Source organism: Populus nigra, chromosome 2 (genome assembly GCF_951802175.1).
Source record: "Populus nigra chromosome 2, ddPopNigr1.1, whole genome shotgun sequence".
Lineage (NCBI taxonomy): Eukaryota > Viridiplantae > Streptophyta > Magnoliopsida > Malpighiales > Salicaceae > Populus > Populus nigra.
In genome coordinates, this window is record NC_084853.1 from 44,475,851 (window position 1) to 44,502,492 (window position 26,642).

At 32.2% G+C, this 26,642-nt stretch overlaps 4 protein-coding genes across 7 annotated transcripts; 2 read left to right on the forward strand and 2 right to left on the reverse strand.

Annotated features, from left to right (window-relative positions):
* The first annotated feature begins 4,127 nt into the window (after window positions 1–4,127).
* LOC133682779 (uncharacterized) lies at window positions 4,128–10,532 on the forward strand. Of its 4 annotated transcripts, none has more exons than XR_009836721.1 (5): window positions 4,136–5,300; window positions 6,370–7,407; window positions 7,683–7,973; window positions 8,217–8,308; window positions 10,145–10,532. XR_009836721.1 is itself a non-coding variant. In XM_062106297.1 (3 exons), the coding sequence occupies exons 1-3, from the start codon at window positions 5,215–5,217 to the stop codon at window positions 6,687–6,689; spliced, it is 321 nt and encodes a 106-aa protein (XP_061962281.1). In that variant the 5' UTR covers window positions 4,128–5,214; the 3' UTR covers window positions 6,690–6,811. The 4 variants fall into 4 exon arrangements, 1 of the variants encoding a protein (XP_061962281.1); XR_009836720.1 differs by having other exon boundaries at window positions 4,139–5,300; window positions 6,073–7,407; XR_009836719.1 differs by having other exon boundaries at window positions 4,148–6,536; window positions 6,910–7,407.
* Window positions 6,754–10,976, reverse strand: LOC133682777 (cytochrome P450 704C1-like). The gene is made up of 6 exons (XM_062106295.1): window positions 10,633–10,976; window positions 10,122–10,337; window positions 8,119–8,409; window positions 7,717–8,037; window positions 7,283–7,486; window positions 6,754–7,108 (listed from the first exon to the last, which is right to left on the reverse strand). Exons 1-6 carry the CDS (start codon window positions 10,939–10,941, stop codon window positions 6,920–6,922), a joined length of 1,530 nt encoding a protein of 509 aa, XP_061962279.1. The 5' UTR covers window positions 10,942–10,976; the 3' UTR covers window positions 6,754–6,919.
* A 3,660-nt stretch (window positions 10,977–14,636) lies between these two features.
* On the reverse strand, window positions 14,637–17,198 carry LOC133682776 (cytochrome P450 704C1-like). The gene is made up of 5 exons (XM_062106294.1): window positions 16,584–17,198; window positions 15,960–16,244; window positions 15,521–15,859; window positions 15,181–15,381; window positions 14,637–15,104 (listed from the first exon to the last, which is right to left on the reverse strand). Exons 1-5 carry the CDS (start codon window positions 17,103–17,105, stop codon window positions 14,910–14,912), a joined length of 1,542 nt encoding a protein of 513 aa, XP_061962278.1. The 5' UTR covers window positions 17,106–17,198; the 3' UTR covers window positions 14,637–14,909.
* Window positions 17,199–19,247: 2,049 nt separating this feature from the next.
* LOC133682527 (uncharacterized) lies at window positions 19,248–26,366 on the forward strand. Its single transcript, XM_062105896.1, has 13 exons — window positions 19,248–19,629; window positions 19,729–19,820; window positions 19,964–19,983; window positions 20,894–21,128; window positions 21,223–21,318; window positions 21,403–21,518; window positions 21,646–21,726; window positions 22,370–22,493; window positions 23,033–23,082; window positions 23,932–24,022; window positions 24,626–24,661; window positions 24,999–25,096; window positions 25,930–26,366. The coding sequence occupies exons 1-13, from the start codon at window positions 19,307–19,309 to the stop codon at window positions 26,044–26,046; spliced, it is 1,479 nt and encodes a 492-aa protein (XP_061961880.1). The 5' UTR covers window positions 19,248–19,306; the 3' UTR covers window positions 26,047–26,366.
* Window positions 26,367–26,642: the final 276 nt, after the last annotated feature.

Below are 26,642 nucleotides of genomic sequence, written 5' to 3' on the forward strand. Positions count from 1 at the left end.
AATTCACATGCATGATCATGCATCACAGAAAGATATTTTCTTAAATTTATTTTTTTAGATCGTTAATATTCCCTTCAGAACTATTCTCCAATTACTTTAGATGACAAGCAATCCTTTCCGGGACTTGAAATCCCTAAAAACTTTTGAAGATTTTTCTTAAAAGTAGCACAAGTGGAGATCGTTTTATACAAGCTAGCATAAAAAAAAATCATAGTTTTGGTAGTTGCGCTATTAGGAATGACAAAACCTACACTTTAATAAAATTTGAAGTGTTGCCTAGGCACCATGCTTACATTTCTACCAGTAGCGCAACCCTTTATTTTTAAATTTTTTTATCACAACTTGGTTGCGTTACCGTGAATAGCTAGCACAATCTATTAAATTCTTATTGATTGTGCTATTCTTAACTATTTAAACTACGTTATTTTTTTTAAAAAAAAAAATCAATTATACTAGTTTGTAAAAAATAAAAAAATTTCTTCCAGTTATGCTATTTTCATACAAAAAACTCAAATTATTAGCTTCTCCAACTCTATGGAAGTAAGACATGGCTCGAGCAATTCCTATCGTAATCTAAAGCCTTGTTTCTCAAGAAAGTATATGAATTGAACTCTCTAAACGAGAATATGCAAGGAGAAAATTAAGAAACTAGAGGTTCTTTGTTTTAAACTCATTACCAGTTAATCCTAAATCTTGAAATCTTCATTCAACTAGTAGGGTTACAACTACTTTATCTTTAAAAATTTAAATTAATTCTTTTTAATGAACTATATACAAGCTTTCTTGTTAAATTTTTAGTAAATAAATTCATAATAATTTATTTTTTACCTTGCATAGTTAATGATAATAATTTTATTCGAAAGTAAGTGTTTAATAGTATTATATTTACGACATATATGTCTAGACTTACCGTTATACATACTATATTTTGCCATTTCAAATGTTGACTAGATATCACAATGAATGGACACAAATCTGTGGCACTAGCTTCAACCACTATGAGATATCCTCTGAAAGGTTTTGAAGTCACTTAGTTTCCTCTCAAACGTTATCAAGAGAGCAATGAACTCTAATTCTATAATAGATCATACGATGCATGTTTCCTTGAAGGACTTTCAAAACATAGTCGCTGCATCAAGTATGAAAATATATTTATTAGTTGATTTTTAAGTTTATAGTATCAAATATTTTATTCGCATCATTATATCTCTTAAGTACTTTAAGATACTTATTATAGTGTAACCCATAATCTAAGATGTAAACCAAGTATTTAAGTATCATATTTATTGTTTTTCAATCATGCAAACCTGGATTATTAGTAAATCCACTTAGCTTCTTAATTGAATATGCAATATTTAGTCATATGCAATTTATAATATACATTAAGCTTTCAATAATTCGAGAATATTTCAATTGGAGTATCCCTTCACCTTTGTTTTTCAACATATGTATAATTATATGCATTGATGTTTTGATAGTGTGCTATTATTATCTTTAAAAAATTTATCAATAGTTTTTTCAACATAATGAGGTTAAGACAATAAAAATCTATCATATATCTTAAAAAAATTTATTTTTAGTATGACATTTACAACATCCAATCTTTTCATGTTAAACTTATCAGTTAACATTTTTTTATATATATAAACATAACGTGTATTTGGTATTGAGGTGCATGATACTTCTCAAAAGTACTTTATTTAAAAATGCATTAAAATATTTTTTATATATTTTTCTTATTTTTGACATTAGCACACCAAAACTATTGGAAAACATTTTTAAAAAATCAATTTAATGTTTCTTCAAGTAAACATACTTTTAAAATGTACTCAGCGCAGTTTCATACACAAAAATAAATTGTGACAATAATATATTTATTGTTGCCTAAAATTAATTTTGTCTTCCACGTAAATACATAAAATGAAATAATCATTGTCTGTGTTTCTTGTATAAATACATTTATCAATCTCTTGATTTTAAACTTATTTGATAACATAAGCTTGTCAAACTTTTCAAATCATTGTTTAAAAACTTATTTTAAACTATATAATAATTTGACAAGTTTACATTTAAAAAAAAAAACAACAAACCCTCTAAGTTGTTCCATTTGACTTCTTGGTCAAGATAACCATTAAAAAAAATTATTTTTACATTATTTTTATATATTTTTAACTTGTTAATAGCTGCATAATTGACTATTAACATCCATATAAGAGTTATTCTTAACATATATGAGCATCTATCAAAATAATTCTTATATGTTATTATTTGAAATCTTTAATAACAAGTTTTTTTTTATATTTTTTTAATGATTTTATTAGCTCTATTTTTCCGATGATTCATATCTTGAAGGCTTATTTTCTAAGTTAAAAAATCAAAATGAAATGTTTTTTTATCATTTCCACCTTCATAATACTCTTTCTTAGCTCAATTTTATCGTTATTTATAGATCTTTTATCTATAGTATGATGAATGCTACATGAGTTATTTTCTTTCATTTTTTAAAGCAAAGGGATTTCTTATGTAGTTTTATAAGAAAAAATATCTTCAAAGATTATAACATTCGATTGACTCCACTTTTATATTAGAATGAAAATAATTGGTATTTAATTTATGTATAAAAACCAATATAATAAATGCACATTACACTCCAAGTTTAGAAGAGGAAAGTCCAGTTTGGCAGTCATAGACCCTTTTGACGTAGAGGATTTTAATGGTTATATAGGTGGGATTCTTGATAGATTTGATAGTACAGATTTTGTGGAGTGCTCAAATCAAGAAGGTAGTGCGGTTGCTGTGAAGGTGAAGGTAGCGGGGTGCATGTCCATTTCTTGGAATGAGTGATTGTCGAGATCAGGTCAATACGTGGTAGGGCCATAGCTATAAAGCTTAGTCTATAAACATTATTGCGCTGTAACTTCTGCACTAGAAAGCAAGGAAAATGACGTGAGCCAAACAGAAAGAATCACTCCTTGTCTTTTGCATGAGTAATATCTGAATATTGGTGATTCAGATTAATGTTCATTGGTCCTAAATCACTACTGCTAAATGAAAGCTTAATAGCGATAATCGGGTAAATTTAAACTGCTTGATACAGGTAGAACACAATTTAGGAAAGGAAAATATGACAAATGAAAATTGGTTTTGAGTTTGTACTCAACATTAATTTACATGGTCAGCAGTGTAAATCTCACTTCTGAAAGGGGTTGGCAGCCTGTGAGTCTTACATTTCCCGGCAAGATCAGTCATGTAATAATGCAACCCGTTGAAGTTGAGAAGGTGGTTAAACACCGTGCCACCAACTGGATGTGACTTGTGTTTTTCTGCTTTTTGTTCATTTTTCTAGTGAATTGTTGGGCTATGAGTACAGATAGGATTGGAACTAGCTAAAGCTGAGAATTTGAACGGATCAGAGAGAAAATCAATGGAGGTCATGTTGGAGTTGAACAGTACGTGAAACAAGGAAGATGGATGTTGATATTGTAATGGATTCTGCCCAGTAGAAGTAGTATAATCACATAGACAACGCTGTGTAGGTTGGAAGGAAAGTGACAGGGTTAATTCAGTAACTCTAACAAGTTTATCGTTATGTTAGGGTTTACTTTGTGATGTTATGTTTTACCTGAATCCAGTAACTTAGGTATAAATTATATTAATTAGATATTATTATACCAATTGAATTTATAAATTACATCAACTACGTATAAATTTAATGAATTAGGTATTTAGTGATTATGTATTTTTTTTTGTAATTGATAATTTTTTGTGAGAATTTGTGATAATTAATAATTTTAAGAGAATACGTGAGAATGGTTGAATTTTATTAAATTATGTATTATTATTTTTTTGAATATGAGAGAATTGGCTAATGTTTGATATTACTATAGTTCAAATAGTTATAAATTATATATATTTAATATGGTTTTAGATTATTATCCGATACCAACAACAATACTATCACTTATATTTGAGGAAGTAATATTATTTTTAATATGCCCATTTTTTATGTTGTTATTTTGAAGTCTATGATTGGTTGGCCACCGAATATATATATATATCTCGAAATATGTAGAGCTTTACTTAATAGTTAAACCATAACTTACGTGTAATTACAATGCATGTGTGCACCAGAATTCCAATGGTGATTACATGGGATATCATAACAATTTCAATTCACAAAAAAAATCAGTAAAAACATCTTGATTGTGCTTTCCTTTATTATACTTTTCAAAGTTTGCTTTTAGCACATGCTCTGTGTTTCTTGTATGCGTGGACACCTCACTTGGCTCCGGAGTTGGAAGCGGTCAGTTTTCTGTTTCTTGGCCATTTAGTTTGGTTATCATAGAGCCTGTCGAAGTAGAGGAGCTGGTTAAAGTTTGTGCCTTTAACTGGTGGATAGTTGGGATTGTTGATAGATTTGCCAGCAAAGATTTTGAGTGCTCAAAACAAGAAGGTTGAGGGGATAAAGAGAAGTGCTGTTTCTGTGAAGGTGGAGATGGCAGAGAATGTCCATTTCTTGGAATGAATGGTTGTTGAGATGAGGCAAATATGTGTAGGGGAATAGCTTTAAAGCTTAGCCTGGAAACATCCCATGAGCTGTAACTTTTGGAAGTGGAAGCTAGGAAAATGACATGAACGAAACAGAACGCAGCACTCCTTATCTTTTGCACAAGTAATATCTGGACAGTGATGATTCAAATTAAAGTCACTAATGCTAAATTAAAGCTTGATTACAATGATTAGATAAATTCAAGCTGCTTGTTGCTGGTGGCACATAGTTTAGAAAAGGAAAATGGGACAAATGAAAATTTTCCTTGCAAATTTTATCTCCGAGGTGACAAAGTCGTGCGACAGCTGCAGCTAACATACCGGTAGAAATCACAGTTGTTTATAATTGAAATGTGTATCAACGTATACAGTACAAACAAGATTCACCAGGCCATAATTATTTGCTTGACATATTTTATCTTCATGACTTGGTCCTTCCAATAGCACGAAGATGCAGACTTCCTTCAATGTGAAGTGTGAACATTGTCCTGTAAGTTATTTTTCTTGTGTCATCAGCTATGGATACTATCTTCATCTGCCGGTACGCGAAGTCTTTGCCCAGACATATCCGAGGACCTGCCTGCAAGGGGACAACCAACAACTTTGGAAATTGTTTCACACGTTATGTCTGCAACAAACGAAGAGAAGATACTAACATGAAATGCTATGAGCTTGAACGGTGATACATGTTGGAAAATCCCATTGTTGAGCCATCTTTCTGGCCGAAAATCCTCGGCATCGTCTCCCCAAATGTAAGGCATCCTACCCATGGCATATGCCATATAGTATAGTCCGTCACCCTTTTTCATTCTAAAGCCATCAGGAAGAATGTCATCCACTTATGCACACCTCCCGTTCTTGTGATTTCTTGACAACTTGGGAGTAATGCTTGATTTCTTTCAACATGCATGTCTGTGTTATTAGCTACGTAAAGTTGAGCATTGAATTAGATTGGTCGAAAATTGCTCGCGGAGAACTCTTGTGGTGAAAGTTCATGCTCACTTGAAACTTGACTTCTTGAAGTTTTTGTCATGATGACTGTTTTACATTGCTAAAATTGCTTTAGAATTGGGTACTTATACCACCATGAAACATATAGAAAGTTGGCTAATACAGAATAGAGTAGAGGGAAATCATCCATGTAACTGATCACAACTGTGTTTGGGATCGAATAAGGCTTTGCTGAGTAGAGTGCTTTCACTGATTAACTCATGAGGAAGGAGCTAGATACTGAGTTTGCTAGTTCTGCATCTAACTCATGATGTGTGGCCCTCAGACTCTCTCTGGGATGTATTAAGTATGAGCAATTATGTGCCATGGGTCTCATCTTGTTATCTCATTTTTACAGGGAGAACCTTTTACTCAGGAAGCTAATGTGATTTTTGTAATGGTAGTGCCTGTGACTAACCTAATTTTTGCAATGAAAGCTACTTCATGACAGCTATTTATGTCTGCATTTTATTTTTAGAAATGTAAGCTATTTGTTTCGAGTGCAATACTCGGACCTGATGTGTTTGTGGTCAGGTGGTCAACACAGAGTTTCCAAGAATTTTGGATCATCGGTAGGATTTTTGTTAGGGGGGCATGTACTTATAATTGCCGCGGGCAGAATGATAAGGCTACGGGTTAATGCATTAAACTTGCCAAGGACTTAGTGGAGGATATCAATCTATTATGGCCCCTGTAGGTTTTTTCTCTAGTTTGAAGAGGGTGCTACAAGGATTCATGTAGTGGACTTGGTGTACTTGAAATTCTGTTCAATTTCATTTCTAATTTGGCTGCATGTGGATTCAAATTTTAGTATCTAAACCCCATTCACAGGCAGGCTTGTTCAAGCAATATGGTTTGTTGAACATCTACATGATCACATTTTAATATGTGGAAGAAAAACAATAAAATCCGAGGAGAGTCAGGACTTTCCTGGACGTGAGGAGATACAGTTTGGAGATGTCGTCCAAGCTCCCCCAAAGCTTACTGCCCCTTCTAAGGTATAGCTTCATTGTTTCTTCATATTTATATATGAATTAATGGATATTCTGTTGTTTAAACAAGTTCAGAGATCTCTGCAGTTGCTTAAGAAGGTGCATGATCCGTCTTGTCGTCTTATGGAGGTCGATAAACGATGGAATTATTGTGCCTAGTAGTAATAGATTTGTATCCAAATCCACCTCTAAATCAAACCGAGGGGTCTTCAATGCCAGTTCCTTGAACAAACATGGATTTATTTTCCCCACAGATCCATATAAATTCTCTGATTTTTCAAGTCTTTGCTTTACCAGGAAAACATTGTTTAACCTCGTTTACCTTGGATGGTTTGGGCTGGGTTTTACGCCCATGTTTATTGATGTAATACCATTACAGATATACTGAGCTAAGCACTGTCTCTGTGGATGGCACAAACATGGAGGCCTCCATCAACATGAAGATTAATCATTGTCCTGTAGTTGACAGGTTTCCTTTCATCAGCGAGTTTAAAAATGAAACTGCCCAATAAGACAGCCGCGAAGATCTTCATCTGCCTATAAGCAAATTCCTTCCCAAGACATATCCGTGGCCCTGCCTGTTAACCAGCAGAAAGTCTGATTTTAGTCATTTGGTCAACGAGATTGGGAGTCCATAAAGTTAAGCTGAGCTAGCACTGAAAATAGATCTTAATGATTTGCACAGCAAAGGCAGCAGAAAATTTAATTGAATGTTAATCAAGTGAATTAGACAGATCTTTATTTCCACTAACCTGGAAAGCTGTAAACTTGAAAGGGCTTTCTTGCTGAAACACGCCATCCTCATTGAGCCATCTTTCAGGCTTGTATTCCTCAGCATCATCGCCCCATATGAACTTCATCCTGCCCATTGCATAAGGTTGGTAAGCCACCATATCTCCCTTTCTCACATTAAAGCCATCTGGTAGAGTGTCATCAGAAAAGCAAACCTTCGCATCCTGCAAAGCAAAGAATTTTGAGATGCAGAAACAAAAAAATTATACAATTATCATGGAAGCATTATTAACTCTATACAAGCATGTTGAAACATCAAGTATACTGCGAGAATTAAAGGCATTTATTGCTCAAGAATCGTAGTTTCAATCTTGAAGAATTCGTAAATAGTCACAAACTTATTTGTGTTGTTTCTTGCAGCCAGGAATTGCAAGTGCACCTAATTTCTTCTTACCACAGGCACAGATGGATACAGTCTAAGAGTTTCAGTAATTGCTGCATGGAGATAGTTCATCTTTTCTAGAGCTTCATCATTAATAATGGCTGCAAATTCTGCAAAATTTGTGATCTCTTTCACTTTAGTTGCTTCTCTTACTTCTTGTGCAACCTTTTTCTGCACAGCTGGATACTTGCACAACATGTAGATGAACCATGATAGAGCAGCTGCTGTTGTGTCTTTTCCAGCAATCACAAAATTGAGAATTATGTCCCGTAAGTATGTTGGATCACTCTCGGTCACTTGCAGGAACCTTGATAAAATGTCATCTTTCTTTAACTGCATTTTCCATGTAAGATCAAGTAAAATTCATGCCTCTGCAATCTATCAGAAATAATAGTTTCAAGGAGAGATACTCACAGAAGAAACTTCTTCTGAGTTACGCATTAGCTCAATTTTTTTATTGATTAGTTTATACACAAAATCATTAACCACTTTGACGTTTTTCTTCAATGCAGCTTCCGATCCAATATTAAAAAACCTCTTGATTTTCCAGAACACGTCAACATATCGCCAAAGGGTCAATGCACTTGCATCATCAAAAGCACTGGTAAATTTGACACCTTCTTCATTTGATCCACACATGCTGTCTAGCTCAACCCCAAATGCAACTTTGAATATCGAATCTAAGGTTGATTTCATAAACAGATCCTGCACAACTAGTTAAGCTTAGAAGCATGGACGGATCCAGAATGTGGGCAATGGGGGCACTTGCCCACGCTGTCAAAAAAAAAATTCAAATGAAATATATATCATGCCAAAACCAGTAACGGGTTTCAATGGATACAAGAATTAAAAAAAAAAATTGAATGGATGTGTTTTGATGATAAGAAAATAATTTCAAGGAATTAAAATGAAAATGAAAAATAAAAGTTAAAAAAGAACTGTGCGAAAAAGTGTTGGTTTAAACCTCGATTAAAAATTGGTAACCTTACCGTGAAACTATAGTAAACATGTAAATGAAACAAATGATGAAAAGAAAAAATAAATATATTTTAAAATAAAAAAATGGCTATGAGAACTTATTAAAACAATTGATATGGTTCTAGCAATAATTGAATAAGAAAATTTGGATTTTGATGTAAAAACACTTACTATCCAATTTTATACTATCGAGCATAACTTTCAATCCGTTTGTTAGATTGGGCTGAAAGTTTACGAGGAGCCTCCTGAAACATTGCTCTATCTTGAGTTAAAAATTTAGGTAAATCTAAATTTGAAAAGGCCATGCGAGAATATCAACAGTCGGACTAAAAATAACATGTAGAGTCATTAATGATATGTTCATAAATAAAAACTGAAAAAACTGGAAATTCAGCTTCTTCTTTCCCTTGAAGCTGCTAGCCAATGCTGAAAAACATTAAAAGAAAAAAAAATGATAGCTTCTTCACTAAAACCTTGAAGAGAAACCATGATTTAAGACTAGATAGATAAGATAGGGAGTATTGAATACATCTAACTCGGGAATTAAAAAGAAAATCAAGAGAAAAGAAGCAAAGAGAAAACTTATGATATTAAAAAAAAAACAGAAAACTTCGACTGGTTAACATTCGAAGTTCATATCATTATTGAAAAAAATATTATAAATTTGATTATACAAATTTAAATGAAGATTAACAAAGTTTATGTAAAATTCTTAAATTTTGAATTAGAATTCTTAAATATTAATTTGAGGAAATTAAAAAATTATAAAAATGTGATGTTCTTAGAATAATAGGATGTAAATGACTTTAAATAAAACATAATTGAAGAAAAAAAATTAGATGTTAATAGTAAAAGTGTGGTCGGGATAAGAACTTTTGGAACCAAAATAATTGTTTGTTAGTTATGTGTATTTAATGTGTTGTTGTGTTGATAAGGATTGAAATGCATTTAATTATATTATTTAGTTGTAATTGAATTTTCAACGTAACTTGAAAAAAAATTATAAGAAATAGATGAAATAAATAATTTATGATTGTGTTGGTTAGTTGAAATAAATTGTTTATGGTTATTTATGGGGATGTTTGTTAAATGATTGTATTGTTATTTATATTAGAAAAAAAATATTTGAAAATATTGATATTAAAAAATCCTACAACATTTTCAACCTATGAAGTCTCGTATGGAATAATTGTGAATTATAAAAAAAATATATAGAATTTTTAAGAGTAACTTTTTATAATATATGTAAATTTCTTACCTTTATATTAAAAACTTATAACTTTTAGTTTTTTTAGATCTTAATTAATTTAGTTATATACTTATATTATTTTCCCCCAATTAAAACTATTTTACCCCTACTAAAATTGTATCTTGGATCCGTCCTGCTTAGGAAAATCAATTCATGATGTTTACTCTGTGACATTGGATCAAAGACTAACCTGTATGTCCATTGACTGGTTAGCTTTTGCAGCTTCAGACACTATATTAGCAAGTTTTGCCACATTCTTCCTGAAGACCACACTGCTAAAGTCCCTCAAAACCTTTGTGGAGAACTCATGGCTCGAAACCTTTCTTTGCTGGCGCCATTTGTCACCGTCAACAGTGAATATCCCATCACCTAGTAACCCACTTAGATTGTTGTAATTATGGTCCCCCTGCACAAAGTTTGAGCAAGCTAAACCATTACCCTTTCAGCCATTGGAATCTAATCCCCATGGAAAAGTGAACAGTCAAACAAATTCTCAAATTCTAACCCCTAATTTTGGATTCTCCAAAGTTTTCTTGTATCGTCGAGTATCGACAGTACTAGCAGGGTTTTTGAGAATATTCAAAACTGGGCGTTGAATTCATCAGGCTAATCTTACACAATCCACATCATAAAAACAGGGACCAAGCATTTGCTACTGATATTGACGAAATAGATCACAGAAAGAAGAAATTAATAGATACCTTGCCATAATTTTCGAAGTTGGTTTTGAGTATGTACTCAACATTTACAGGATCAGCAGTGTAAACCTCACTTCTGAAGGGGGCGATCAGCCTGTAGGTCTTGTATTTCCCAGCAAGATCAGTCATGTAATGATGCAACCTGTTGAAGTTGAGAAGTTGGTTAAACACCGTGCCACCAACTGGATGGTACTTGTGTTTTTCCTGCTTTTTGTTCAACTTTCTAATGGAGAGTTGGACTATGAAAATAGATAGGATTAGAACTACAGCTGAGAGGGTGAAGGGATTAGAGAGAGAGTCAATGGAGGCCATGTTGAAGCTAACACCATGTGAAACAAGGAAGGTGGGTGTTCATATTTAAATGGATTCGACCCAGTAGGTGGGTTAATTTGGAAAATTTAATGTTATTCCTAATTAACAATATTTATATGATAATATAAAAATAAAAGAAATCACATCCAATATATCTTCCTCGTAAAAAATATAAATCTTTTTTTTAAAAAAATTCAATTCATCCTTTTTTATTTCATAAAAAACAAAACTTGAAGAACCCCTGCTACCCCTCCAATGTATCTTCCTCCGTGTCGTTCCTCTTTCTTTATTGTTTTTTTAAATGTTATTTTTTAAAGTATTTTTTAATATATTAAATAATTTTTTATTTTTTAAATTTATTTTTAATATTAATATATCAAAACTATTCAAAAATATAAAAAATATATTTAAAATAAAAAATAAATAAAAATTAACTATTAGATCGTCACGCCTATTGCCATATCCTAATATTGGTGTTCCAATATTAGACGGTGCATAGACATGTCTAAATTGAATTAATCGCCGTCCCCTGATTGTTAGTTTCAGCGTGTTCTTTGTAATGGAAAGGAATTGACCCTGCTACACGAAAATAGTGGTCTATGACCAGCACGAGGATAATATTTATAATTTAAATAATTTTTTTAAAAAAAATATATTAAAATAATATTTTTTTTATTTTTTAAAATTTATTTTTAGCATCCACACACCAACACAATTCAAAAATACATAAAATTTTATTTAAAAAAAAATATTTTTTTAAAGCGCAATAACACCGTAAAAATAAATACGACCTAAATACATGTTTGGGAATACGATAGAAATGGTTTTTCAAGTATTTTTTATTTGAAAATATATTAAAATAATATTTTTTATTTTAAAAATTTATTTTTAATATTAATATATCAAAATAATTTAAAAATATATCAAAAAAAATATTTAAAGCTAAAAAGATAGAATATTTTCAAAAACTTAGTTGTACGGAAATGTCAAACACCATCTAAGAACCAATTTAATAACACAATTAACAGGGAGTAGTGCAACTCTTACAATTTTTCTAGTAGCACAATTCTTTAATTTTTTTTATATATTTTTAATGGTTGTGCTAATCCCAGTATCATAACCATTTATTTCTTTTAATTATATTAAGTTGTGCTATTAAGAATAGTGCAACCTATTAAATTTCTTAATATCTCAACTATGCCCAAAGTGTTATTTTCCTAATTTTTTTCAATTATAGTAGTTTGCAAAAAAAAAAATTACCGTCTATGCTAATTTCAAAAAAAAAAAAAACTCAAATTCTTGGCTTCTCCAATTCTATTCAAGTAAGACAAGTCTCGAGCCATTCCTGACGCAATTTGAAGCCTCGTTTCCAAGGAAACTATCTAATTTGAGCTCTCTGCATAAATATGTAAGGGGTATAGAAAGAAACCAGGTTTCTTTGTTTGCTAAAATCGCCATTAATTAAAACTAAATCTTAGAATCTCCGATCATGATATTCTTTTATCTTTGTAATTCTTAAGTACATTTTTCTCCATAAATTATATATTGGATTCACAATATTTTTCTTTAACCTTATATAATTAATAAAAATAATTTTATTAGAAAGAAAATGTTTAATAATACTATATATATATATATATATAGTCTGTGTCATTCCAATTATAACTAGCTATCACAATGAATATAAATTGTTGATACTAGGTTTGTTCAACATAAAATATCCTCTAAAAAATTTAAAGTTATTTAGCTTTTTTTTTTATTTTATCCAGAATAATAAACTCTAATTTTATCATGGATCTTGCTATACATGGTTTTTTAAAGGACTTCCAAGATATAGTTGCTTCGCCAAGTATGAAAATATATCCATTAATAAATTTTGAATTCTTAACATAAAATATTTAATTCATATTATTATATCTTTTAAGTATTGTCGGGTACTTAGTATAGTATAGTACATATTCCAAAATATATCTCAAGTATTTGAGTATTTTTTTTAATGATTTAAACTTTAATTATTAATAAATGTACTTAATTTGTTAACTAAATATACAATATTTGATCTTGTTCAATTCATAATATACATCAAGGTTCAAATAATTTGGGAATATTTCAATTGTAGTATTTCTTCAGCTTTGTTTTTTTGGACAAATATATATTTATATTCATTAATGTTTTGATAGTGTTATTGTAATTTTTAGAAAAAAATATTAAAAATTTTTCTCAACATAATAAAATTAAGACAATATTAATCTATCAGATATCCTATAAATTTTTATTTTTAGTATACATCTACAATATCCAAATCTTTTATATCAAACATATTAGTTAATATTTATTTATTTGTTGAAAAACTTGATCACATATTTGTTGTTACCCAAAATTAACATCCATCAATATAAATACATAAATATGTATTTTTTACATAAATATGTTTATCAACTTTGTTGATTTTAAACTCATTTGATAATATAACATTATCAAACTTTTCATGTTATTGTTTGAAAACTTATTTCGAACCACATGATAACTTAACAAGTTTAAAATCTTTTTTTTTTCTTTTTCTTTAACAATGAACCTCTTAGTTGTAACAATTAATGTCCATATATTGTTTTATTTATTAAAGGTAGAATAATATTTTCAGTTTAATCTATATATAATCTCTTTATATTTAGGTTAATTAAACAATTCAGAATATTGTAATTAATGAAAACCCTAATCACTTTCTCTCATATGTTTGTATTTGTTTTCTGTTAATTTGGATTGCTTTAACATGGTATCAGAGTTGATTTCATGGAACGAGACTTAATTTCAAACATAATTTTAACGAATTTAATTGTGCTCATTAATAGTTGTTAAAAGATTGCTTTAACACATTTTCCATCAATTTAATATATTTCTAGTTTGTTAATAGTTGTAATAACTATTAATGTCCATATAAAAGTTATTATTAATATAAGTGAGTATGTAGCAAAATAATTTATATTTTTTTTTGTTGTTTGAAACATTTGACAATAAATCTTGCTATGTATTTTTGGATGGTTCTATTAGCTTTCAGTAAAAAGTTTTCTCTAGAAGATTTATTTATGGTCTAGTAGTGAATGAATTTTTGGATGGTGAGTATATTGATCTTTCATCTATAGTTTGATGAGACCAGCTGAGCTATTTTTCTTTTATTTTTTTAAGTAAATGAGTTTCTTATGTCTTTTAGTAAGGAAAAATATCTTTAAAAAGTGTATATTTATTAATTTTATTATTGTACTGGGATAAATATTTTGATTATATATAAAAGAAATCGATATGCATCATCAAAGAATACACAATCCACTCCAGAGTTAGAAACGATAAGCTCAGTTTGGCAGTCATAGAGCCTGTCGAAGTAGAGGAGCTGGTTAAAGTGGTGATAGTTGGGATTGTTGATAGATTTGCCAGCAAAGATTTTGAGTGCTCAAAACAAGAAGGTTGAGGGGATAAAGAGAAGTGCTGTTTCTGTGAAGGTGGAGATGGCAGAGAATGTCCATTTCTTGGAATGAATGGTTGTTGAGATGAGGCAAATATGTGTAGGGGAATAGCTTTAAAGCTTAGCCTGGAAACATCCCATGAGCTGTAACTTTTGGAAGTGGAAGCTAGGAAAATGACATGAACGAAACAGAACGGAGCACTCCTTATCTTTTGCACAAGTAATATCTGGACAGTGATGATTCAAATTAAAGTCACTAATGCTAAATTAAAGCTTGATTACAATGATTAGATAAATTCAAGCTGCTTGTTGCTGGTGGCACATAGTTTAGAAAAGGAAAATGGGACAAATGAAAATTTTCCTTGCAAATTTTATCTCCGAGGTGACAAAGTCGTGCGACAGCTGCAGCTAACATACCGGTAGAAATCACAGTTGTTTATAATTGATATGTGTATCAACGTATACAGTACAAACAAGATTCACCAGGCCATAATTATTTGCTTGACATATTTTATCTCCATGACTTGGTCCTTCCAATAGCACGAAGATGCAGACTTCCTTCAATGTGAAGTGTGAACATTGTCCTGTAAGTTATTTTTCTTGTGTCATCAGCTAATTTGAAGTGGAAGAACCGAAGAAGGGCTATTGATAGTATCTTCATCTGCCGGTACGCGAAGTCTTTGCCCAGACATATCCGAGGACCTGCCTGCAAGGGGACAAACAACAACTTTGGAAATTGTTTCACACGTTATGTCTGCAACAAACGAAGAGAAGATACTAACATGAAATGCTATGAACTTGAACGGTGATTCAGGTTGGAAAATCCCATTGTTGAGCCATCTTTCTGGCCGAAAATCCTCGGCATCCTCTCCCCAAATGTAAGGCATCCTACCCATGGCATATGCCATATAGTATAGTCCGTCACCCTTTTTCATTCTAAAGCCATCAGGAAGAATGTCATCCACTTCTGCACACCTCCCGTCCTTGAGACCAAAAAACCATGTTACTAGCATAATCGCATTAGTGATTCTCATGAAGCGTCTATAAAACAACCAATATCGCCCATAAAAAATAATATATAGTTTAAAGAATTTGAAGTCCATGAGTTCTCTGAAAATTTACCACAGGAACAGCAGGGTATAGCCTCAAGGTCTCTGTCAATGCTGCGTGAAGATAATGCATTTGCTCAAGTGTTGTGTCTGTTATGTTTGCAATGAACTCTTCAACATTAACCACATCATCTTGACTACTTGTGACATCTCTCACTTCTTGTGCGACTTTTTCCTGGATTAGCGGGTTCTTGCAAAGCATATAGAAGAACCATGACAGGGTATTTGCACTGGTATCTTTGCCAGCAATCATAAAATTCAGTATTATATCCCTCAGATATTTATCATTCATTTGCTCGGGATCTTTCTTGCTCTCCACCAAAAACCTTGACAGTATATCCTCCTTGTCATTCTTCAATTATCAATACATGTTGGTCAGTTCTTGAACAACCGAACAAGTAAATGCTCTTTAAATTCACTAAAGGGAATTGTCCAGCACTAGAAACACTCACATAAAGTCGTTCCTCGGCTTGTAGTTTTCTCTTTGTTCCGATCAGTTTGGTCACGAAATCATCAATGATTTTGATGTTCTTCTTAAGGGAAGCTTCAGAGCAAATGTTGAAGTACCTTTTCAGTTTCCACAATGGATCTACATAGCGCCGATAGACCAAGGAATTTGAATCATCGAAGGCCTTCATAAATTCGGTTCCCTCTTTGTTTGACCCCTCCAAGCAATTCAGTTCCACTCCGAACCCAACTTTGAATATAGAATCCAAAGTGCATCTCATCAGTGTATCCTACCAATGGGAAATACCAGATCAGATGAAGTGTTCTTTTCTGTGCTATGTCAATAGAAGATAAATGATACCTGTTAATTAAAAAACAAAAACTATGGAGAACCTGTTTGGCTTACGAAGTCAAACCCACACATTGAAAATGATCACAATTTCAGAACTTTATTCTATGGATCAGTTCTTATGGACTAAAACTGTACAATTTCAGAACACTTGCAGAAATTTTATTCCCTCTTATACCATCCTTCTCTACTAATAAGATCCAAACATTTATATATCCGATTTTAAATTAGTCTAATCAATCCAATTAAAAAAAGAAAAAAGAAAAACAGTTGAACTTACTTGCATATCAAAAATCTGATCAGCAATAGCCATCTCGGAGACAACTCTGACAAGTTTAGCAGCATTTCTTCTGAACACAGAGCAGCTAAAATCTCTAAGAACTCTCGTCGAGAACTCAAAGCTAGCAAGCTTCCTCTGCTGCCTCCACTTGTCTCCATCAACAGCAAATATACCTTTACCAAAAAGATCAGTTACAATATCTTGATTATACTTACCTTTTGTATACTTATCAAATTTTGTTTTTAATACATGCTCTATGTTCCTTATGTCAGTTGTGTACAATTCACTCTGGCCTGGAGCAAGAAGCCGGAAAGTCTTCTGTTTCCTGGCAACTTCAGTTTGGTGGTCATAGAGCCTGTTGAAGTAGAAGAGCTGGCCAAATACCGTGCCATTTACTGGTGGATAGTTGGGGTTCTTGATGGATTTTCCTGAGTAGATTTGAAATGTGAGATACAAAAAGCTTATAATGATAAAGAGAGGTCCTGCTGCGGTGACGGTGAAGATGGTGAAGAGAATGCCCATTTCTTGTGGTGAGAGTTTGTGCAGCTCAAGTTGTCTACGAAGCTAAATATATAATTGGTATTATCAGAAAGCTTAGGTTGCATCATCGAAAGTGAAATGCAGGAAGGAAACAGCTGCAAGCAAACAAATATTTATGGTCTTTATGATAATTTCAACAGTAAGGTCCATTATGCTTGCTAAGATACTGTTTAGTAATGTAGTTACATGTGAAAGCTATATATTTTAATATTTGGTAAAAAAAACAAAACTGATTTTGTTTAATAGGGTCCATTAATTTTTGTTGCTCAGCCGCAAGAATTCTGGTGGTTAATTTTAGGAACAGTGAAGTCATGCTTCATTGTCGTAATGTTCAGTTTTTTTTTTTTAAAAAACCAATAAGAAAAGTTTAGGTTTTTTTTTCTTAAAAACCAGTGTAGTTAATTGTGAACAATTTTTTTTTTTGTTTTGTTTTTAAATTAGTTTAAGGTAAATTAAATTTCCTCGTACTGTAATGAAATTGTAAATTTTTTAAAAAAAAATCGTGTTTTACTCGAAAAACTAGTATTTAATATTATTTAATAACACTACATAAATTAGAAAGATATCGCATGATGACGTAGCATTTGTAGAATTTGATCGCAATTACAATAATAAAGATATCACAATCTTTATTATTTAATAACACTACATAAATTAAAAAATTCAGTTTTTGTTGTTGCGCGCTTAAGAAACCATGAAAAATATAGTCCTTGTTGGATAGATTTCGTATGTATTGACATTGCACATAGTTTAATGGAATAATAAAAAATATTTGATATCAATATTATTTATTTCATGATGTAATAACAGTAGTTAAATCTACAACATTTAAATTAAAAAATTATTAATATATATATATATATATATATTAATTATTTTATAATCTCAATTTGAAAAGTAATTTTTTAACCAAACATATTAAACTACTTTTTATTCAACCTCAATTTCAATGTACTTTTTATAAAACAACTTTTTTAAAACCACAACAGCAACTGCAATACCAAACACATTCAATCACGAATACTAAATTAGAGTTTGATTACAGTACACTGATCATCAGATAAATTTGAGTCACTCGATTCCAAAGAAGTTTTTATTCAAATTGTTTTTTATTTTGATGTATATTAAAATAATTTAAAATTATAAAAGTATTAATTTTAAATAGAAAAAATTTTTAAATTTTAATAAAAAAAAACATATCCATCCTCAATACTAAACAAGCAATTTAATATGTTAAGATAAGATGACTTTTTCTTCCGGTAATGACTTCTTCTTCTTTTTTTACCACTGCGGCAACTAAAATATAATATATACCTTTGAATGGCAAGGCACGATTACTTTTGTTTATGAAATAATCAACATTCAACACCTTCTGCGTTAAGGAACTGGAGACTTGTCATTTTATATATGCATCGTATTAAGTAATAATTCCTGTGATTAATCAATATCTTCAGCACTAGTCGATCGTGTTTGTAAGTTTGATTGTGATTAGATTTTAAAATATATTTTATTTTAAAATATATTAAAATTATTATTTTTATTTTTAAACAATTATTTTTAATATCAGTGTGATTTAGAAATACTAAAAAAATATTAATTAAAAAAAAAATAAAAAAATTAATTTTTTTAAAATATTTTAAAATACAAAAATAAACATGATCAAAATATTCCTCAGCAACGTAAAGAAATCAACAACAAATTTCTTAGCTGTTGATTTGAAGTGACACGCCCGTGTATTTTAAAATTATTTATGATAAAAGTAGCTTATAAATATTGTAGTAATGTTTGTTTTTTCAAGTATTTTTATTACAATAATATTTTTTGAAAATTTATTTTTAATATTAATATGTAAAAAAATATAAAAATACAAAATAAAATAAAATAATTGTTTTAGCAAACGGATACCCGTATAGCCTAACGGTAAAGTGTTGGGCGTTGCATAATGTGCATTCAAACCCATTAGACTCCATTGCAGGCTGAGACGGCTTGCTTTTAACTTTTAAGGTTGAAGTAGATACTTGGGCCATACATAACCAGTCCTTATTCTGAGGCCCATCAGTAAGATGTTCTGCTATTTTTTTATTATTTTTGACCAGTAGCCGGCCCATTGATTAATTATGTCTCTCGGAATCTCTGTTTTGACTTCTTTTTTTGTCTTCCATGCCCGGCTTCTTCTTAGAGAAATGAGCTTCTTGAAAGGCATAATCGACTCGTTAAGTACAATCTTCTCAGTTCCTGAAGAAGACTCACACTCACAACACCAAAACCCTAACTCTACGTCGACCTCTACTCCAATGGACGGCATGGATCCTGGAACTAGGGTTTCTAACGAACGAATCGCGTACAAACTGAAAGGATACTTCGATCTAGCCACGGAAGAGATCGATAAAGCCGTTAGAGCTGAAGAATGGGGATTAATTGATGACGCCATTGTTTATTACAAAAACGCTCAACGGATTCTCATCGAAGCTGCCTCTACACCTTCGCCTTCTTATATTAGCTCTAGGTAATTTCAATTAAGAAATTTTAATTAACGTGATTGATTTTTTTTCTTTTGTAGCTAATAGCTATTGGGTTTTTTTATTTTTTAAATTGTTCAAAATAGGGAGCTAGAGAAGGTGAAATCGTATCGACAAAAAATATCCAAATGGCAAGGTCAAGTTTCTGAGAGATTACAAGTTTTAAATCGGCGAGGAGGTAATCATTCTAGACATGAATTGATTATGGCAAGCTCTTTTTTTATTATTTTTTTTTAAGAAGAAAACAATTTCTGGTAATTGAAATGATTGATGTAGAGTTATGATATTAATACGTCTTTTTTTCTCTTGTTTTTTTATCAGCTGGAACTTCAACGAGCAAGGTATGGTTTGGTTTGGCTCCACTGTAAGTTTATATTTAAAAACAAGTAATCTTTTAATTTTTTGTGGATTTTGATGTTTTTTATAGACTGACTGAACATTTAATGAAGGGAGTTGGTTTCTTATGGTTCGAATAAGGGTAGGATTTTGTTTGTAGCCTAGTGGTGTTGAACTTTGGAATTCTTTCTTACTATATCAAAACCTCTAGGTGCTGCTTGCAATTTGAACCTGATTTTAAAACTGCTGACAATGTGTATTTAGGAATTTTAGGTTTTTATGTATACTGAAGAGTCTCTATGGACTACAATTGTTGTGAAGGGAATTTAATATGGATATGTGGATACTCCCTTTGCAAGAAATTGATGTCTTCTTGCAGTCATTTATGATGTCAAAAATTCAGCTTCACGAGTATATATATGGATGTCAAAGTAAAATCACTGCGTGTAATTGTTTGAGCAGAAAGAAAAATGTAAGCACTGAACTATTTTTTTCCTTAGAAAATTGCCAATTCTCTACAGCTCATGATCAGAATAGGTAATTCTGTTTCATTTAGCCTAGATAGCTTCCCTCAAATACTTGATTAAACTTAAATCCTTACCTGGAATCAATGCATAAAAGTAACTGCCGACAACCAGAATGGGTCCTGTTTTTCGGATAAAGTTTTCCATAGAATCAGCAAAGTACAGTTTGTAATAAAGATTAATCCAGGATTCGAAGGAACCTACAACTAGATATCTAATTTTGCAAAGGTTCTTGCGACATTGTTCTCCTTGTTTTTGTTGTTGTTTTGATTCTCAACAAGCTTATCATTTTCTTTTTGAAGTATCTGCAAAATTTGGATGTTTTGGATTTCCAAGTGATGTTGATTATGTTATTATCCATATGTTTTTTTATTTCCCAAAATTTTTGCAGAACACCTTAACTCATGCGCCTACTGCTGCAGTTTCATCATCAAATTCTAGACAAGACCTGTCACAGAAGTCAGCTCATTCCACTAGAAACATTCCAGTGATCAAGAATCAGACTGATAAAGCTATAACCTCGAAACAAAGGCAAGATTCTGGTAATGGCTATGATGCAAAATTGATTGAAATAATAAACACAGCAATAGTGGATAAAATTCCTTCTGTTAAATGGGAAGATGTTGGTAAGGAGTTGCGACAACTAATTTCTTTGTTTGTTTCTGTTTGCAACTTTTTTAACTTTTACATTTTAGACTTAGTGATGTAAGTCATTTTCAGCTGGACTTGAGAAGGCAAAACAAAGTTTGATGGAAATGGTTATTTTGCCAACTAGGAGAAGAGACTTGTTCACTGGCCTTCGGAAACCTGCTAGAGGTAACAAAGATTTATATATTGAGATTTATTATGAAACTTAAGATCTTATTTCATCAATAATAACTCTCGATCTTTGTTATTCAGGTCTGCTCCTCTTTGGTCCACCTGGCAATGGGAAAACCATGCTCGCCAAAGCAGTTGCTTCAGAGTCAGAAGCTACATTCTTTAATGTTTCAGCATCTTCCCTAACATCAAAATGGGTACTGTTCTTCTTCTTCTTTTTTCCTTGCTAAAATCAGGAAAAGAAAAGCATTCTGCCTTGTGTTCTTGGCTCTTTACGTCCTTCTAAAGATTGTCTAATGATTTTTTTTACTTGTAATGAATTAGGTGGGAGAGGCTGAAAAGCTTGTTCGTACTCTTTTTATTGTTGCTATATCCAGACAGCCATCTGTGATTTTCATGGATGAAGTATGTTACTCATTCTGCAAACTGTTTTATGATGGTCAATTTCAACTGAAGCCATGCTTCTCTTCTTTTATTCTGATGTACGATGTGTGGTGCTTGCATTTATTTAGGTCAAGAACAGTGGATTAACTAAAATAGTTGGCTGACATTGGTTGTTTAGTGGATTAAACAATTGATATTGCAACTCCTATCTGTTTGGTATTGCAACTTGGTAGTATCTATGGTGATTTTATTATTTAGGGAATTTGCAGTGAAGTTTTATGCTTCGCTTGGTATCAATAACTGGTTTCTCTTGGACAGCTGTATTCTGTCACTGCTGTGACTTGAGTTAAAATGAAAATCTGTTTACATTTGGCTTTCTTTTTCTCGCCACTACCAGCACACCACTATCATCCTAGTTGTTCTTCAATTGTTCTTCAAGCTCGATCCTTTTTGTATTTGAGATTTAAGGCTTTGTTTACAAGTTCTGTATTTGCTGTAATTTATATTTTATATTCCTTTCTTAGTCCTTCGTGGAATGCTAGGTGTTGGCTAAAAATTAGGTTGTGTTTCGCTCTCAGTTTCTTTTATTTTTCTTTTTTTATGGCTAATGCCAGTCTCTTATTTCTGCAGATATAATGATTTTGTTTATCCTGATTGTTAACAGATTGACAGTATTATGTCAACAAGGTTGGCTAATGAGAATGATGCAAGCCGAAGATTGAAGTCTGAATTTCTAATACAATTTGATGGCGTGACCTCTAATCCTAATGATTTAGTAATTGTTATTGGTAAGCTTTATGTAATCGAGCTGTGGCTCTTAGCATTTGGGTCTTTCAACTTCACTTCCATATTGTTTTCATGGAGGCTGTGTTGACTTTTGCTCCAACTTCTACTTTAAAACTTGTCTTTGTAATCATAGTGTCTGCTTTATTTTCCAAATGATATTGATCAATTAAATATGGAACACACATGCATTAGTGGCCGGCCAAACTCCTCTGTCTACAGAAAATTTGCAGTCAAGGGAACAAGTTGTAAACTTCAACTTCTCTGGTTCAGCATTTCCCATTACTTTTCAGATTACACTCTTGTTGAAGTTTATGGAACCTTCATGAAGTGATTGCTTCATTTCCTTTTCTATTTGATCACTCCTAGCCTTAAATATTCATTTTCCTAAGAAATAAGTATATCTGTTCTTTTTCAATAGCATGCATCACTCTACAGAACTCAACACCAAACTACTGGAAAATAACATGTAATATAGGCTCCAAATAGTTGTGATAGGCATTCTGGTTACATGATTTAAGATCCTTGTGAAATTCTATTGCAGGTGCCACCAACAAGCCGCAGGAATTGGATGATGCAGTTCTTAGGAGATTGGTCAGTATACTGTTCCATGAATTTGCTGCAGCTTGATTTAAATGAGTTGGATAATACTTTTCTTTTCAACAAAACATCCTTATTTTATGTTGGCATTGTTCAGCCTAATATTACCAAGGCAGGACTGTTAAAATAATTTGAGCCTGGTTATTCATGATCAGGTGCCTTCCTGGTGATGTGGATTGAGAGAGGGCTTGTTTTCTATTTGTATCATTCAAGTCTATTGTAAGCCTAGGTCCCAAACATCAAAGATTGAGGCAATCAATATGTTTTTCCAATTAAGTCCCTGTTCCCCTCAATGTTGCTGCCATCTAGCCTAATGTTGCCTAGATAGTTCCATCCAATAATATGAGCTTAGGCATTTGTGTCAGGGATGCTGATAACTACATTATCGATGTCGTGGATTGAGAGAAGATATCTGTCCATTTGGTATATCCAGGCCCATCGTAGGCACAGATATCAAATTTGAAGTATTTTTTCTCTCCTCTATCTTTTAGGTGGTATCAGCTTCAGATTTTTCTAGTTAGGTCTGGTTTAGTTAGATGGGTTGAGCATAACCCACCTCTGTAACTGACTACAGCCTACTCTCTGTGCATTGAGAAAGTGCCTCGGCACCTTCACAACAATCTAACTCATCAGTACTTCGCTTTTGTCTTAGAAGTGTTTGTTGTTATATAGCAAAAGGTCATGGTAGAAGAATCAAATTATGCCATTTTTTTCATTTGGATTCTTCTTCCTTATTGGATAAAATCATCTTCATATGTTGCTTATATGAATTCAATCAATTTTCTCTCCTAAATTTAGTTTATTTAACTTTTGTGACTGAGTTTGATGTGAAATACTGAACAGGTAAAAAGAATATATGTACCTCTACCGGATGGAAACGTTAGAAGGGTTCTTTTGAAACATAAACTCAAGGGCCGAGCATTTTCCTTACCTGGTATTTGTGTGCTCTCTCTCTAATTCATGCTGTCAGTGGTCTTTTTTATTTGAAAAGTACCATACCCTTGCATACCATGCTTTAAGAATATGTTGTTCCTGCTTTTGTTTTGTGGTCTCATTCATTATAGGTTGAAACAATAACTTAAGAAGACATTTGAAATTTCCTGAGAAAATTAGTTTCTAAATTCAGAGCAATGCTTGAAAAAGCTGGTTGCTGCAATCAGAGTCATCTTTTAACATGAAATGGATATTCATTTGAAAATCATTGGTAAGTTATAAAAAGATAATAGACCTTAGCATGCCTTTGCTCCTTGAATTGCCATCCTCAACCCGTTTTTGCACACTTTTAATTATTATTTACCCCCCCCCCCAACACACACCCTTCTTTTTGGCATCCTTCTATGTTTCTTTTGTGCAACCAACCTTCAATTTTTAATCAATTTTGCTGAGCATCTGCCTGTTTTCAGCATCTCAAACTTTTTTTGCCAAACTTTAGATAATGCAACAGAAACAGTGCATTGGAAAAGCAAATTTTGTATGCATCATGGTTAGTGTCTGTTTTACTTCAATGTGATAATTTACAGCTTACAATGTGTGACAGGTGGAGACCTTGAAAAGCTTGTTAGAGAGACAGAAGGTAAGATAACTAGTACTCGTATAGCATATTGAATATTGCATTTATTGGATGGCCATGACATGTAGGAAAAAAGAACATTCAAACTAAAAACTAAATCCCCTCAGCTCTTTGCTTATACGATATGCTCAATATAGCTTACTGAACACATTCAATGCTTATGTCATTTGATAGGAAAATCTTTGATGTGTAAAGTCCTTGACATGTATTATAGCTGGCCGACAGTAAATGTATGCATGCCACTTAGAGGACTTGTAACAAAAGTGATCCTCAAACATCAATGACAGTGAATAAAACTTTCAAACTAATATTTCTATCCTTTTAACTCTCTAATTTATAGGATATTCTGGAAGTGATTTACAAGCCCTTTGTGAAGAGGCAGCAATGATGCCAATTAGGGAGCTTGGTGCGAACATTCTCACTGTCAAGGCAAATCAGGTAATCCAGCTAAAAACATGGTCTCTCTCTTTTTATGATCTGGTAAATTAGCCATAAATAATCTTAGGCAATCATGTATGGTATGTTGTTGGTAGATTTGAATCCATTACCATATCCATTTGAAGATTTCTTGACCTTAATTTCATGCATGACCTTCAAACCATAATCACCAGTATTGCTAAAAACTGAAGCTGTTTCACTATCTTTTTATATGAATGAAGTGGGTTCACTTATTAACACTTGAGGATATCCCTTGTTTTAGAATATGAGCATTTGAATTTAATTCCAAGCTATTAAAAGAACTCAGATGAGTGACTTTTAAACTGTCATACCCAAACTTGGTTTGCACTGCGTCTTCAATAGCCCTCTTTCATACCCAAACTTGGTTTGCACTGCGTCTTCAATAGCCCTCTTTATGGTCCAAACTAGGAGGTAAGTATCCTTTTCCCCCTCTCAAAATGCTATTGTTCAAGCGTAGTTTGTCTGGAGTAGGGTTTCTGAAACACATCTCCCGAAGAAAACCTTCACTCCTGAGGCACCTTCTAACCTGAGCCTGCAACTTCTTGAGCGCAAGCCCAAAACACTGTGACTGCATTCTCATGACAATTTTATTTTTTTTCTGGTGTGTGTGGATAGACTGCAGTTGAGAGATATTCTGAAATTATTGCTTGGTCTTTTTAAATGAGTTGTAGGTTAAGATTTTGAGGAAAATATATTTCTCAAGTTAGATTTTCCATTGATTGTGTCTAGATTTTGAGTAAAATTGAAGATCTATCATTGATTGTATCTAGATTTTGAGTAAAATTGATGTTATGTGGTGTTTGCTTGATTAGGTAAGACCGCTCAGATATGAAGACTTTCAGGAGGCATTGGCTGTAATCAGACCCAGCTTAAGCAAAAGCAAGTGGGGAGACCTTGAACGATGGAACGAGGAATTCGGCTCCAGCTGACTTCCTGCCACAACATGAACTCGATTCAGCGCTTCTCACGTCAACTTTTACCTGTCAACTAATCACAAGAAAGGCACCTGCATTTGATGATTCTTTTTAATCCTTGTGTTGCTGCATTATGCTCATGTTGCCCTTCAGAATATAATCTCCTCTAGGAGTGTGATTCTTTCTTTGTTTCACTATTGTAAAATCAGCCTTGGGAACAAACAATCCAAATTGTAAGAAATCACTTTACGTTCCAGAAGTACTGAAATGCACAAATTTGTAAATACATTTTGTTTATAAAAAAATATATATATATTTTTTAATATATTTTTGTATCATGTGGCTGATATCAGTTGTCTGCATAGGATGGAATTAAACGTTATTCTTCTCTTACACCTATTGTAACTTTAATCACATGGTATGACTAGAATTAATTGCAGGTTAACAGCAGATGTGTGATATAAACATAGGGAAAAGTTGGAAGTCTTCTGCCTTGGATAAAACTTCTGACCCGACGGCCGGATTGTACTTCCTCGTAAATCTCTAACGCCGCCTCCATAACTTCAGCTTTCTTTAATAACCTGGCTCTGTCACCACCAGGAGGACTTTTG

Coding starts and splice junctions, on each gene's coding strand:
- LOC133682527 (XM_062105896.1), top strand. CDS start 19,307: ATGAGCTTCTTGAAAGGCATAATCGACTCGTTAAGTACAATCTTCTCA. Junction 24,023..24,625: donor CCGAGCATTTTCCTTACCTG/GTATTTGTGTGC, acceptor AATGTGTGACAG/GTGGAGACCTTGAAAAGCTT. Junction 24,662..24,998: donor GCTTGTTAGAGAGACAGAAG/GTAAGATAACTA, acceptor TCTAATTTATAG/GATATTCTGGAAGTGATTTA.
- LOC133682777 (XM_062106295.1), bottom strand. CDS start 10,941: ATGGCCTCCATTGACTCTCTCTCTAATCCCTTCACCCTCTCAGCTGTA. Junction 10,338..10,632: donor ACTTCGAAAATTATGGCAAG/GTATCTATTAAT, acceptor AACTTTGTGCAG/GGGGACCATAATTACAACAA. Junction 8,410..10,121: donor ACCAGTCAATGGACATACAG/GTTAGTCTTTGA, acceptor CTAGTTGTGCAG/GATCTGTTTATGAAATCAAC.
- LOC133682776 (XM_062106294.1), bottom strand. CDS start 17,105: ATGGGCATTCTCTTCACCATCTTCACCGTCACCGCAGCAGGACCTCTC. Junction 16,245..16,583: donor ATCAGATTTTTGATATGCAA/GTAAGTTCAACT, acceptor TCCCATTGGTAG/GATACACTGATGAGATGCAC. Junction 15,105..15,180: donor TCAAGTTCATAGCATTTCAT/GTTAGTATCTTC, acceptor GTCCCCTTGCAG/GCAGGTCCTCGGATATGTCT.
- LOC133682779 (XM_062106297.1), top strand. CDS start 5,215: ATGAGCTTGAACGGTGATACATGTTGGAAAATCCCATTGTTGAGCCAT. Junction 5,301..6,373: donor TCGGCATCGTCTCCCCAAAT/GTAAGGCATCCT, acceptor ATTCACAGGCAG/GCTTGTTCAAGCAATATGGT. Junction 6,537..6,617: donor AGCTTACTGCCCCTTCTAAG/GTATAGCTTCAT, acceptor AGATCTCTGCAG/TTGCTTAAGAAGGTGCATGA.